The following is a 15,438-nucleotide window of genomic DNA, read 5'->3' on the forward strand; positions in this document are numbered from 1 at the left end:
ATCATTAAATTCATTCTATTTTTCATTTCACTCAGAAAATAGACACCATTTCTCCCCCCCCCCCGCCCAGATTTCACCTTAGCACTTACTGTTCTGCATGTTTGTTTAAAAATCACATTATTAAATTTAGAACAACATGGCTACAGGTGTAATGGGCTTACTTTTTTTCCAACAAATTAAAATTGGCATCGTTTTAAGAGTATATATACTGATTTTATAGATAACGTCAAACTCTTTATCTTTCTGTAGTTGACAGCTTGGAATTAAATTTTAGATTATCTAAATTTCTAACTTAATGATTTGATATTAAAGCAAACTGAAGTTCAGTTCTTTGTATTATTTTTAGCCCAAGGAACAGTTGACCCACAGATTGTATATCAGATTCTGTAAGGGGTATAAAGTTGTAATTTAGAAAAATAACAGAGGGAACTATTTTATATTCTAAAATAGATCATTTGTGACTGTCCTAAGAACGCGGCAGGAAAGGGTATAGACACAAACACGAATGCTTCCGGCTACGCCATGGGTCACAGTCTTTTGTCTCTGATCCAGCAGTCGACTGTCTGCGCAGCACCCTTGAAACTCAGCTAGACTAAGTGCTCAGCTTGCAAGATGTGTAATGTCTCCACCCTTCGTAGTAATTAACAAAGGGCATCAATAATACTTAAGAGGGCCTCCCTGGTGGCCTAGGGGTTAAGTCTCAGCCCCTGGCCAGGCAGCTAACCCACCTGGTGCAGCAGACCTCTCCTGTCTCGCCCGCTGCTCCCCTCAGCAGTGTATTTCAGTCAGTCCGCCTGTTCTGCTCCCCACTCTGTCTCTGGTGAATCTTCTCACCCCCCGCACCTCTGGTCTACACCCCAGTTCTTCCATGCATAAATAAATAAATAATTTTTAAAATACCTAGGAATACATTTTAAAAAACAAATACGAGATTAATAACTAAACAGTATCACTGGTACATACAAAAGGAAATCATTTTTAAAAAGGAAAGCTATACCACAGTCAAAGATTAAGAAGGTTCAGTATTGTTAGGATGGCACTGCTCCCCACACTGATCTACAGATTCAATTAAATCGCAATCAAAATCTTAGCAGGTTTTTGAACACACTGGCAAGCTTAATTTTAAATTTAGGTGGCAAAGCAAAGGACCTAGAATAGCCAAACAATCTGGAGAAAGAAGCAGGTTGGGAGACTTACATTATTTCATTTCAAGACATACTTTACAGTCTTGGAATATAGCGAAGGTAATCGAGACAGTGTGATATTAGCATAAAGATAGAGAAATCAATGGGACAGAAGAGAGAGTCCAGAAATAAGCCCACACATATCTGGTTGATTGATTTTTAGAAAAAAAGCACACAGGTAAATTGGTGGTAGGAAAGATAGTGATTTTTTTTTTCAATAAATGGTGCTAAAACAACTGGACATCTGTTTGTAAAATATATAGAGAAACACATATATATGGATGAACAGAGCTGAGTTAGTGACTGTGTCACAGATGTGTATTTTTATCCAAAAATTGACTCCAGAAGTAGTAAAGATCAACTCCAACATTAACAGGAGGAAACTGAGGTTCAGTGCAAGGCCCAGGGCCATACGACAAGGAAATGCACACAGAGGCGGGGGTCATCCTAGGGGTCTCTGAGTCCAAGGGCTGACACAGCGGGAAAGGAGACTCACACACAGAGGAGTGAGAAGACATCGAATCCCAAGTCATGGTGGAAGCCGAGTGTGCACCTGCCTGGGTCTCTCTGCAGCCCCAGGTGACAGGCAAAGGATTTGAAGGATCCCTTGCTTCACATCATAGTTTGTTTCTGTGATACTGAGTGAGGAGAAGGGACAGAATCAGGAAGCTGTGAAACCATGGGAGCACGATGTCTCCCAGGTGGAACTGGAATCACAGTTCAAATCGTCTTTCTGTGGAGGATGTGGTTAGGGTAAGCGGAGAGTGACCTCTGCTCCGTTGGGACAGAGGCAAGGACCTCACCTTGCAGCACTGGAGGGGGAGAGCAGAGCAGCTCCACCTCGGGGTCCTGGAAGCACCAGACTACTGTTCCCTGGGTGGCTGGAGGGGAGCGGAGGACATGCATTTCCCCACATTATACCCCAGGGTGCCCGCAAGGAGTTCTCATGAATCAATAACCCAGTGTCAGTCCTGCAAACTTTCCAGCCTCTGCAGACTGGGTCACCAGCAATCCTGCGCTCCCCCGACCCCAGCCCCTAAACAACTGTCTTCAATAGTGCCAGCTTCCTACCCTTCATCCTAACATGTGCCCCACTTTCAAAAGATCCTGGTCTTCCAGTAAGCTCCGGGTTTCCTGGTGACCCCAAGGATGGGGTCGGAGGCTGAAACATCGTTACCCTCCTTTGTGCTGAGGCTTCCTAGCACTACAGCTGACCATGTCACCGACTCCACTTTTGCTCCTGAATTTTCACCTTGGAATAGGCTGCAGCTGCAGGCCTATTCTGGGGGGGCAGAAAGCTGGCTCACTCTCTGTAGCTGGGAATTCAGGAAGGCAAGGAGGTTTGCTCCTCCCCACTGTGTGCAGATTCTCTGATGACACACATCTTGAAGCATTTCCTGTGCAGTAAAAGCGTAAAAGCACTTGCGTGAGCAGGACAGGGACACACACCACCTCCGGGAGGCTGCTTATCCCTGGGGAAAGTGAAGGAGCTACCGCTCTGCCTCACAGGTCAGCAAATTTTTCCCATGAAGGACCAGAGAGCAATTATTTTAAGCTTGTCCCAACGATTCCGCTCCCAGATGCGCCAGGACGGCAGCCACTTGCGAAGTGTACACACATGGATGAGGTTATGAGAAGGTAAACTTTACTAGAGACATTGAAATTTGAATTTCATGTAATTTTCACATTATAAACCCTCCTTGTTCTTTTGATTTTTAATACTAAAAAATCTGCAGGCTGGATTTGATCTGCAAGCTCCACTTTGCCAACCTCTGCACTACCTCAATCTTTTTATTTCTGAGAAAGAAAAAGAAAAGAAAAAATTACGGTGATATTAACACTTGTTAAATGTGATGGGAGACACATGAGTGTCTGGAATATTATCTTCACTATTTCTCTACACTTTCACACATTTTAGAATTTTTCAAACGTTCAGGAAAGAAAGGAAAATCCTAGAAATAAGTCCCCAATGCTCTAAGCAGTGGGGGCTGGTGATTTTAATTCTCTTCTACAATGAATGTTTATTGCTGTTGTGATCCTGGGAGTTGGGAAAGCACCAACATAAACCTTATGTTAAAAATAAAGAGATGGACAGGTCTAGCCCACAACCAGTGCTCTCCCCTGGGGTCCATCGGAAACCCAAAAGCCCGGCCTGCAAAGTCCCAGTAAATGGCTGCCTGGCCCCAGGCCCAGCACTCCCGGCTCCTTAAACAGGGCCCTTCCTCTGCAGACAGGGCTGCCTGTGGGGGTGGAAGTCTGGACCTACTAGGGCTCGGGGTTGATCCAAGAAGAACTGTTCCTGCTAAAGGGGGAGAACACAGGGTCCCCAACGTGGGTGCTGCTAAGCCTGCAACTTGAAATAGGTTCTGGAACTGTGACTGCATCTAGACAAAACCCAAGCTCCTCTCAGACTCCAAGACCCACAACACTGTCCGCTTCTGCTTGATACACCCCTCACAGATGACCTTCTGTGACCTTCAGTCCCCTCACGCCATTCTCCTGAAGTAGCTCCCCAAATCCTCCTTCCCAGTCTGGTGGCACTTCTGCCCAGGCAGCACCAACAAGCAGAGTACGGGGCCTCCCTGGCGGCGCAAGGGGTTAAGCACCGCATTATGAAGCAATCCGCAGCCTCAGCAGCACGAGTTCGATCCCTGGCTGGCCAGGGAGCAACCCACATGGCACAGCAGACCTCTCCTGTCTCGCTCGCTGCTCCCCTCAGCGGTGTGTTTCAGCCCATCTGCCTGATCTGTTCCCCACTCTGTCTCTGGTGGATCCTCTCATCCCCCGCATCTCTGGCCTGTGCCCCAGCTCTTGGGTGAATAAATAAATAAATATTTAAAAAAAAAAAAAAGAGGCAGAATGCGCCTTGGCCATGCCCACAGCCCTCTGGGGTTCCCCACCCCACTGTAAGCCCACCCCACTTGCCTAGGACTTCCTAAGGGCCTAGCCCAACACCAGCTCCGCTTCCTCCCACCATAAGCACTGGACCCATCTCAACTGAATGCCAGACTCCCAGCATGTAGAATTTCAGGAACCAGCTTGATTTTCATAAATAAAAAACTGCCGTAGCATAACCCAGAGGCGTGGGCCGGGCAGGACGGCCAGCTTCTGGTCTTGTTAAATACAATGCTAAATTAACATCGTCGTCCTATAGTTCATCAAATGCCCTAATCCCCGAAGGGGCCTAAGGACCATCATCTCAGAATAAGCGAGAATGACTAAAATGACGGATTGCATTGAAATGGCACCATGGCAGCTCACCGCACCGGCCCACCAGCCTTACTTTTCTCATTCTGCCACTGCTCAGGCTGCCAGTCTGTCCAGCCCAGGTCCTCAGATGGCACGGCAGTCCCTTCCCTGTGCTACCTGCTCCAAATTGGTCAGCTCCTCTCAACCTGCCCCCTGCCTCCTGGACCCCACACCTGCTGGTCTCCTTCCAGACTCCCCAGGAAGAATGAATGCCCTCCTTGCCAGCCTCCAAACCCCACCTCATCCCTGGGTCCTACAGGACCCCTCCTCAGTGGCCTGGAGCTACTCCCACTCCCTAAACCTGTGCAGGTCCTTCTCCTCTTCCACTTTGGCCCACGGCTTCCTGCACCTGGACAGCCTACCCCCGCTACCACCGCTCTCCTCCATTCTCCCTGCACTGCACCTGTCCTGCTTGCTGGTGGCCACTAGCACTCTCTTAAATCACAGCTCTACAAGTACAACGGCCTCGTCATGACCGCTTAGTAGCTGGGGTGTGCTGAGCAAGTCCTTAACCTGCCAGAGGCTCAGTTTTCTCTTCTGCAAATTGGAGTTGATAGAGAAGGCACTCACAGAAATGGAAGCCATTGTTATTATAGTTCCTGTTCTTTTCACAATCCTTCCTTTGGTTCCCTGTGGTCTGCAGGGAGAGGTCCAGCCTCTTGGCTCACCATCCGAGGCCCTGCCTCCCCTCCAGTCATACCATCTGCTACCTTGAGCACAGGACTAGGGTTACCTTCCCCTTAGTCTCAGCTCCCTGAGCATGGGAGCTGGCTACACCTCCATTGCCGCCCCTGGCACCGGGACTGCAAACAGTAGGTGGCTCACTAAAGCTCTGCTGCTCTCAACAAACACAAGAGACACTTGTAGCAGCCTCCAGGCCTCGGGGGGACAGGGTGCCAAGGAACCATCTGGACGGATCCTCACAGCCATCACATTTTATTTCTAGATCAGCCCTAATAGAGCTTCCATGAACACCCGCCAGCTTTGGATGAACAGATATGACAATTCACCCGGCCTAAAATGACACCGTATACAATGTCGTATTTCTATGTTAATACAGTGTCATATTTATATATTAAAAGTGTTTCTGAGGGCCTCCCCGGTGGCGCAGCGGTTGAGCGCTGGGTTGCGAAACTGCGCGCGGCCTCTGCGGCGCCGGTTCGATCCCCGGCTGCTCCCTGGCCACCAGAGGAGGGTCCCACATGGCGTGCAGACCTCTCCTGCCGCCCGCTGCTCCCCTCAGCAGTGTACTTCGGTCCTTCTGCCTGCTCTGCTCCCCGCTCTGGCTCTGGTGAATTCTCTCACCCTCCCGCGCTTCTGACTGTACCCAGTGCATGTATAAACAAAACAAACAAACAAACCAGCAAACAAATAAATAAAGCATGCCTCTATTAAAAAAAAAAAAATCTTAATTAAAAGTGTTTCTGAGCCCAGAGACATTTCACAACTAACCTGAGGTCACACAGCATTTATGGTGGCATCAGGACTCCCACCCTGGCCACACTCCTGAGCCAGATTCCATCTTCACAATAAAGGTATAAGCAACTAGAAAACCACTTTTTCCTAAGACTATCCCAGACTGCCCACATATTGGTTTTTAATTTCCAAACCCAACCTCTACAGACCCCACACCAAGTGGGACACCAAGAAGGAGCCCCACTGCTGACTGTTCCGCCCCCTCTGCTCTCACATCCTCCAGAGCTTGGGGGAGGGGTTGGAGTCTCCTAGGCCCCCACCCCCATCTTTCTCCCTGCTTCTCCCTGTGCTCTGCCTTTTTCATTTCAACACATCGCCTCCAAGGGCCATGAAAAAAGAAATAACAGCCCAGATGCCAACGGTGCTCTCCTGTCTGTCAGGGAGAAGAGAGAAGGGAAATAAAAGCTAACAAGACTTCCAGGAGCAAAATCCCCAAACCACCTCTCGGTACCTAGCAGCTGTCAAAGTCAGCACAGGAACCTGGAGAAGGGGGGAAACCCATCCTAAATAAAACCCAGGCAGCTGTAGGGTCTGGGCTGCACAGACCAAGCAGGACCACATTTGCAGGGTGTGATGGGAAACCCGTCTTTGCCAACACGCAGGTGGTCTGTCTAGACAGTCGAAGCAAGCCCATCTTTTTGACATAGAGCCTGCTCTCCCCCCACCCCATCATCATCACCATCATCACCATCATCACTATCATCATCATCATTATTATTATTATTTGGAGGGTTGTTCGGATTCCCCTTGCTTCCCTATTTATGCAATCAGAGGAAATCACAGCACACAGAGCTGCTTCCAAACTCAGGGCCACGTGGGCCAATTTCAGATGGATAATTAAATATTGAACAAACGCTGAAATGCCTCTACTGGATCGGATGGCTAAAAATAACCATTCTGCCACTCCACGTGTGGGCATCTCAGCAGCTCCCTCGCAAACCCCTCCTCCCAGCCACTGTCAAGCCAGCCTTCTGGGGGAGCAGCACGTGGGGGGTCAGGGAGGGCTGGGAACTGACTCCCCAGATACCGACTTCACAGAAAACAAAACTTCAGCTCCCAGCAAGCTCCGAATGTTCCTGACCAGGAAATACTCTCCCTTTCCTGACATTTAACCAAGTGGCCTCGAGAGGAAGGTGCAGGGGAAATATCGCAGCCGTTGCCTTTCCTTTAAAAATAATCAAAAGGCTTCAGGTCATTTCTAGGCAAAACACGTATACGTTCCAGGATGTGAGTGCAATCGTGTTGAGTTACACAGGCGTTCGGGCCCCATTCCCTCCCGCAAGCACACCCTACAAGGCCCCCGCCTGCTGTCTGGGTTTCCCCATCTGGGTTGATCTTACAGAAAGTAACAAATAAAATCAACACAGAAATAGGAGGTCAAGGGTCCAGCTTGGATCTCTCACATCTTTATGTGACCTTGGCCAAGTTGCCCTCGCTCTGTGGGCCTCAGTGTCCCCAGTTGTTAAAGGGAATGGTTAGCTCCCAGGGCTGGAGCTATGAGAGACAAGAATCCATCATCCCAGATGCTCCCGATCAGTGAGTTTCTGTACACAGAATTCATGAGGCGGAGAGAGCGCAGCCGAACTCAGAACCATCGAGAGCACATCCAGAGCCCACCCAGTGTTCTCTGAATAGCAACAGCCACAGAAAAGAAACTCTAGGCTTCTGAGTGTGTTCCTCAGCATGAGGTTTGGATCAAGTGGCCTGGGTTTGAATCTTGCCTCTTACAGTCGGTTTGTTCCAGCACTTGGCAAAGGGAAGAGACAATAATGACTCAACTCCTAAGAGGGCTGGGGAGGTAAAATGAACTAATCAGGTGAAGCCCTGGGCACAGGGTCTGGCCCACAGTTAGCAGAGTAGAAAGAAGCAATTACCTTCCTTATTATCACAGTGATGAGGATGAGCAGGAAACACAAAGGCTAAGAGGCTGACATTTCAGCAGATTAACTGGTGCCTCTGGCCTCCCTAGCGAACCCAGGTGGTTCTGGGGAGTAGGCCAGCCTGTCTGCTTGTCTCCAGGGGCCTCCTAACAGAGGGCACTAGACCCTCGGTGCAAAAGGATGAGGTGGAGACCAGGGCTGAGACCACAGGACCCTCGACCTGCCCGGGGAAGGAACCTGGTTGGCAGAACAGGATAAGCACAGCAAACGGGTGAGAACAGGGGAAGAGACTGGGCCTGGGAATCACCTGACTCACCCCAGAGGAGTCATTCAGGGGGACTGACCCCCACAGGTGGCAACGGAGTCATCCCCCTGCCTCCCCCCTGAGTTATGGGCAAGACTGGGGGAGGAGGGGTGAGGACACTTGGTGGTGAGTGAGCAGACTGTGCCCACGGGCTGGCGGGGTGCACGTACAGGCTCAGCACCGGGCATGGCCAAGAGCTGGGCACCACCATTTCTGAGTGGAGTGAATTGGACAAAGTTCCCACTTTCTAGGCTGCAGTTTCCTCACCTATTAGATGAGGATAATACCAGTCTCCACCACACAGGGCTGCTCTGAGCATTAAAGAGATAAGGCAAGGACAGAGTTAAGTTCATGGCCAGGCACCGAGCAGGCACTTAGCAAACAGAAGCCATTTTAATTGCATTTCAGCGATGAAAGGGAATGGCTCTCTCCCAGCCCCTGAGATGTGTAAGGGCGAGGAGGACCCCGACAAGGCCCAAAGGAGGGATTGTCTTGCCAGGAGCAACGGGAGAGACAAAGCACAAAAGGGTGATGTACGATTTCAGAGGCCTCACCCATGGGGGCATCTCTCTCTCGTGAGGGCAGAAAGCCAGGCCTTGGGGCCTTGAGGGGGCACATTTAAAGACAGAGTTCGGGGGACCAAAATACAATCAGTCCTGGGCTTCCCCAGTGGCACAGCGGTTGAGAGCTGGGTTGCCAAGCTGCCCGCAGCCTCTGCGGCACCGGTTCGATCCCCGGCTGCTCCCCGGCCACCGGAGGAGGGTCCCACATGGCGCGCAGACCTCTCCTGCCGCCCGCTGCTCCCCTCAGCAGTGTACTTCGGTCCTTCTGCCTGCTCTGCTCCCCGCTCTGGCTCTGGTGAATTCTCTCACCCTCCCGCGCTTCTGACTGTACCAAGTGCTTGCATAAATAAATGAATAAATAAATAAATCTTTAAAAAAAAAAATACAATCAGTCCCTACCCTCACAGCTGTTTCCAGGCTTGTCCAGACCATGGAGTCCAAGCTGCCACCCCAGGGGCTCTCACTGTAGCTGGGGTCCTGAAGAAGAGGCCTCAGCCCCCACCCACCTCTGTAGGGGAACATACTTCCACACTTCCTAACCACCACCCCACTCAGGAAGGGTGTTCAACCAACACCCTCCCCTCATAGTCCACCTCTGTGAAGTTGGCCCCTCTGACTCAGAGTCTAGACCTGGGGGTTGGGGTCACTCAGCAGCTATTTTCTAACCCGGAGATCAGCCCCAGCCCTCCTGGGCACCGCCAGGGCTTCCTGCCTGCATTCCTCAGTGAGCTGGGCGTTCCCAGACCCCTCAGACTCAGGCAGATCCTGAAGGAGAAGGCCCAGGTGGACAGGGGAAACACACAGCAGTCAGGACCAGGGCGGGGCACTGGAGGCTGATAAGGGCTCTTACAAGGGGAAAACATTTGTGATGTCCCTGAGGCTAGGCAGGGCCTGACATGTGGCAGGACTCCTGGAAAAACTCAAGTGAAGACATGAAAAAAAAAAAGAATCAAAACTCCCCCTGAGTAGGGGTTTGGACATCCCCTGAGGACCCTCAACATGTGCAGCAGGTGGGGAAACAGAGGCCCTGGGATTACCCCAGATAAATAACCAGATCTTGGCCATTCATGAGCTGGGCCTAGAGCCCCAGTCTCCTATCAACAACTGCTCTGCAACCCTATAAAGGCACTGAGCCCCAGTGCGCCTCAACCAGCCAGCCTCCCCAACTGACTCGAGGCCAGGGCTGGAGGACAGGCAAATCCCCAGATCCAGCGCATATGAGGTGCTCAAGACATGTCTGCTAGCTCAAAGAATAGACCAGAACTTTATTCAATCAAGAACAAAACCTGCATTTCCCCTAGCAGCTCTGGGGGGACAGAGAGGTCAAGCAGAGACAAAGCTTTCCTTGACCTTGGTGGGGGTAGGTGGGAAAGTACCCTTCCTGGTGACACACTTTTGGGGCAGGTGCCCTCAAATCCATGGGCATGCCCAGCATTCAAGAAAACTCGGTGGTGGGGGGGGCTGGCTCCCTGGTGGCGCAAGGGGTTATGACACAACCTACGAAGCCATCAGCAGCCTCTGCAGCACACATTCGATCCCCGGCCAGAGAGCTACCCACATGGAGCAGCAGACCCCTCCTGACTTGCCCGCTGCTCCCCTCAGCAGTGTACTTCATCAGTCTGCCTGTTCTGTTCCCCACTGTCTCTGGCGAATCCTCTCACCCTCCCACACCTCTGGCCTGTACCCCAGTTCTTGTATGTATAAATAAATAAATCTTAAAAAAAAAAAAACTCAGGGTCACAAGGTACAACGTGAAGTGGCCAGATGACCCCTTGCCACCTGAAGGTCACAATCTCCCCCCTGCCTCCGGCCATCAGGAAGCTTCGTGCCCACGCCACTCTACCAACCGCAGTTCACTCTGCCCATTCCTCAGATGGGGAAATCAAGGTCCAGAGAAGGGAAGAGTCCTGCTTAGTGCCCAGGCTTTGGTGAAATCTGGAATGGGGGGCTGTAGACACTGCCCCTCACTGGCAGCTCTACCAGGGACAGAGTCTGCTCTCAACTCCAGAGAGGCCTCTCAGAGGCGGCAGTCTGGCCACAGCCCTTTCCTTGCCCAGCCAGCTGCAGTCCCTTCCCCCCTCAACCAGCCAATTCTTCCCTGCACTTTCCTGTTTCTGAACAAACACACCCCGAAGTTCTCAGTCTTGCCCTTCCTTGTTAGTGGTAGAGGCCAGAATGTGTGTGGCAAGGGCTAACCAGGGCCAGGACCAGGGCCAGGGCGCTAGGGACCATGCTCCCATGCAGATGGGGAAACTGAGGCCTGAGGTCAGAAGGGGCTAATTCCAGGCCACAGGGTGGCCCCCACCAGTATATTACCACTGGGTGGGGCGCTGCCCTCGGGAGGCAGAGACAGGAATCTGGGGGGTTAGTAAAAGGAGGTCAGTGGCTTCTCTAGCTGCTTTGCACCCAGGTGGGCAGGGCACCTCCAGCCTTCACCTCTCCCCCATGGGAAGGAGTCATGTCTCCCCACTTAGTTTTGACATTTCCCCTTCCCACACCAGTTTGACCTCAGTCCACAAGACACAAGACATGTCCCTTCCCTGACCTTGCACACACTGTTCCTGCTGTCCAGAGGAAGGACAACAATCACTCACACTCAGTACGGACTGACTCCCAGGCAGCGTGGGCTTCTAGCTTTCTATGTATTCACTTATTCCTTAGGCAGCCCTGCTGTCAGTACCCCATTCACAAGCTCAGGCCACTGAGGTAGCTGGCACTGGTAATCTGGTAACTGGTAATCTATAAAAGGATAGTTTTATACAGAAATGGGACTTGAAACCAGATCTGGCTCATTCACTACCCACCTAGTGTGGGCTGGTCCCAGTGTCACCTCCTCTGTGAAGCCCACCCTGATTTCCCCTCTCACTGACTGTCTCATTCAGTGACAGTCTCCTCCCCAATCCCCTGCAGGCTAAGTTTCCCCATAAGGGCTGGGACACAAAGCAGGGGCTCCTGCACCTGTGTGGCCTGGGAGCTGGGGCTCAGACATATTGTCTCCTGCCAAGTCAGCACAGCAGAAAGGGGACTTCCGTCTTCTCTGTGCTTCTGGTGCCAGGGTGCAGGTGCAGTGGAGGGAAAGGTCAGGCAGGGATTGAGCAGGAGGTGTGGGCACATTGGGGCCTGGGGTGACCTGAGCATTCCAGGGCATTGTACAGCTCCCACTTCTCCAGGGTTGACCCATTTCCTCATGAATTCTTCCATATCCCGCTAGCCCCACTTCACAGCTGAGGAAAGTGGGACTCAGAAAGGGGAAGTGACTTAGCCAGAGTCAGAGTACTTGAAACCAGATCTGTGATCCCCCAGGCCCAGCCTGGAGGGAGTAGAGGGGGAATTGCTTCCAGGAAGGCACGGGGTTGAAGGATCACAGGCCTGGAGTGTGCACACTCCAGCCTCAGCTTGAACCCTTGGGCACACAGGGAACTCACTACTTCCTGAGGAAGCCTGCACATTGTTGCTCAGTCCTGACTGTGGGAAAAGGCTTCCCCAACGGGGGGAGGGGTTGGAGGTGCAAATGAATGTTACTCTCATGCTGACACTGACAAGAAGTCTGAGGTTTTGGGGTAACCCTACAGGTCCACAGGTTTGGGTCACACACCGGCACCCCCCGCAGGGGTGGCGAGCTGACCCCTGCTCTGCCAGATCCCAAACTCAGGGGTGCAGGTAGAGAGGGTCTGGCCTGTTCAAATCCCTCTAGCGTCAGCCTAGGCACCGGGTCAGGTTTCCTGATTCCCAAGAGAACCCCGTGGTGTAAGCTCAGCTGGGACTGCCAAGCACCCCCTTCTCTTCTGCACCTCAGTGGGTCTGTGCCTTTGCCTGGAACTCCAGCCTCCCCAGGCCCTTTCCAAGTTCTCCTTCCAGGAGACCACCCGCCCTCCCCTCCCCACCCAGCCTGGGAGGAAGTCCCCACCCCCCCCAAGGCAGTCAGTCCCGCATCACACACATTTCCAGCTGAGGATCCAGTTACTGGAAAAAGAAAAGGCTCCTGGCACCTCCCCCTCTTCCCAGTCCAGCCTTTGGGGCCTGAAGGAGAAATGTTTTTCAAAGGAGCTGTTCACCCTCTGGGGGGGCGGGGGCCTGGGCAGCAGGGGGCCTGGGCACAGCACTACAGAAAGGGCTCGAAGGCACCAGGGGTCCCTGAGACAGGGCCCCCTGAAATCCACCCACCTGTCCCTGCACCAAAGGCGGGGGAGCCTCTTAAACCCAGAGCAGGCGTAGGGGGGCTAAGAGGCCAGGGCGGTGCAGCAGGGTCCCGCAACGCCAAGATGCGCTCAGAATTACTACTGCCCGCCTGCCAGGTAAACTGAGGCACAGGGGCGCAGAAAGTGCAATCTGGGCCATGCAATCTCCCCGTGCCTGAAAGTGGGGGGCCCCGCCTCAGTTCCTGGACGAGGGAGAAGCTGGGGCAGACCGAGTCGTGGCGCCCCGAGGAAACAGGAGGACCCGGGCTGGGGCGCCCGGCGGGGAGGGGTGGGGGCCCCGGGGTCTGGGGTGCGGGTGGCGCCTACCCCTGGCGGGCCGGGTCCGGCTGCGGGAGCGGCTCCTCTGTCGCTGCAGCCGGGGCCGCCTCAGCAGCCGGTAGTAGTAGGAGGGCCTCCCGGTGCTCTTCCTGGCGCCGCCGCCCGCGGACATGCTGCCGCCCGCCGGGCACCGGGCCGGGCCTGGGCGCGCTCACTGGGGCCCCATGGCCCGCTCCGGCCCGCCCGGCGGGCGCCCCTGCCGTCTCCGCGCGCGTCGGTGCGGCCGCCGCCGAGGCCAAGGCTGCCCCACAAAGTCGCCCAAACTCCTCCTCCTGCCCCCGCCTCCCCCGAGCAGCCGGCCCCGCCGCGGGGGCCGGGGACCGGGAGGCCGGGCTGGCACCGGCCCGGAAAGGCAGTGCGGGAGAAATCCCGGCCTGGAGTGAGCGGGGCGGGGCGGCCCGGGACCCCGGCTCGTCCCCAGGAGGGTCATCACTGCCCCCCGCAGCGGCCCTGAGCCTGCGGACCTAGTGCCGGACCTCGGGGTGCACGGGGAGCTCCAGCCTGCCAGCAGGTGCAGAGGAAACACACCCACGTGTGTGCGCTCCCGGGCACTGGCTGGGCAGGGCGGCCGCTGCAGGCGGGCACCGCGCTCAGGAGCTGGCACCTGCAATCGGGGACCAGCGAGGTCGACGGCGCTGCGCGTCTTCCTGCCCCAAGCTCACTGGGCTGAGTATCTTATGCACCCCTCAAACACGCTGTCCCCCTCAAACACGCTGTCCCCCTCAAACACGCTGTCCCCCTCAAACACGCTGTCCCCCTCAAACACGCTGTCCCCCTCAAACACGCTGTCCCGCAGACCTGGCCCCAACCAGGTTGGAAAGACTTCCCTGCCACTTGGAAACCTTGTTTGTTCTTTACATTTTTTTAAATGGCCCAATTTGATATTCATTATTTTTATAGAATTAAAATTACAGTGTTGGGCCTCCCTGGTGGCGCAAGGGGTTGAGCACCGCACTATGAAGCAATGCACAGCCTCTGCAGCACGAGTTCGATCCCCAGCCAGCCAGCCAGGGAGCAACCCACATGGTGCAGCAGACCTCTCCTGTCTCGCCGGCTGCTCCCCGCAGCAGAGTACTTCAGTCACTCGGCCTGTTATGCTCCCAGCCCTGTCTCTGGTGAATCTTCTCAAGCCCTGCACCTCTGGCCTGTGCCCCTGCTCTTGTATGCATAAATAAATAAGCCCTTAAAATTAGTGTTGATTTCAAGCGCACAGAAAGCAGAGGGCGTGTCATGAAGTCCTGTGGACCCAGCCAGGCTGTGTCAAATCTAGACATTTTGCCTCTTGACTTAGACCCTCCCCCAAATAAAACCCCACAGATGCTTTGAGGTCTTCCTCCCACTGGGAATTCACAGAAGCCCCAGCAGCCCTTTGGGCATTGCAGATGAAGCCCAGCCCTACTGTAGGGACTGGGTACTGAGGCTGAAAAGCTCTCTCCGAGTCACTCACTCTCCAGCCCACAAATGTCCTCGTCTTAGGGCTGCTCAGAGTTGAAAAGCCGCAAAGTCAGAACAAGTTTCCAGAAGCACCCAATCTGGTCTCCACTGTTCCTGCACACTCTTCTCAACCTGGCTGAAGCGCATCCTCTGGGGTGTCTTCTCTAGCAACCCTGACCTTCCTGGATCTCAGTAACTGAACCTCTGCCCTCCCTCTCCACCAAGCAGCATCTTTCCAATTATTCTGACAACCAACTGCCTGAACTCCATTCGCTCAAGTACAGAAGGGGAAACTGAGGCCCTTACAGTGAGGCCCGACTGGCCTCAGTCACTGGGAAAGCTGTCTTATTCTTGGGGATGTGTTTGCGGGAGAGTCACAGGTGGGCACCCGAGGCAGTCTAGCACCGCTGAAATGGTGGGGTCCTGGAGGAGGGGGCGGGACTGACTGGGAGGGAATCCAGGCCGGGTTTTGCACCTCACAAGGGGAGCCCCCTCCTAGGCTCCCTCAGCCAGAGGGAGGGCCCCCAGGTCAGGAGGAGCCTGGATCACAGCTGGAAGCCAGGCGCCTTCCCTGGACCAGGGGGGAGGGGCAGGAGGGGTAAGGCTCCTCCAGACCCAGTCTGGGTTGTCCAAAGCTACCCTCCCGGCTCCCCTGGCTCCCCTCCCCAGAGTCCCCGCCAGTCCCTGGGGAAGATGAAAACCACTGCGCCTGCAGCAGCCCTGTTAGCCTCTAACTCATGCTCAATAGCAGACAGAACAGGCGCTTCTTTTACAAGAGCAGAGGCTCTTGGAAGAGCTGTACCCCCAGTCCTGAGACTGCACCCTCTTCCT

General features: G+C 53.8%; 1 protein-coding gene across 2 annotated transcripts in view; it reads right to left on the bottom strand.

Moving 5' to 3' along the window:
• The window catches only part of DAB2IP (DAB2 interacting protein), a gene marked incomplete at its 5' end in the record, with an annotated part of 172,206 nt that overhangs the window by 96,665 nt on the left and 60,103 nt on the right, over positions 1-15,438 (bottom strand). The window contains one exon of one of the 2 annotated variants that reach the window (XM_084238729.1): positions 13,162-13,285. The exons of the other annotated variant lie outside the window; for it this stretch is intronic. Coding sequence (XP_084094855.1) covers positions 13,162-13,285 — 124 coding nt within the window. Of the gene's footprint in view, positions 1-13,161; positions 13,286-15,438 lie in introns of those variants that run through there. 2 annotated transcript variants of the gene reach the window in all.

Source organism: Talpa europaea, assembly GCF_964194135.1.
Source record: "Talpa europaea genome assembly, chromosome: 7".
Lineage (NCBI taxonomy): Eukaryota > Metazoa > Chordata > Mammalia > Eulipotyphla > Talpidae > Talpa > Talpa europaea.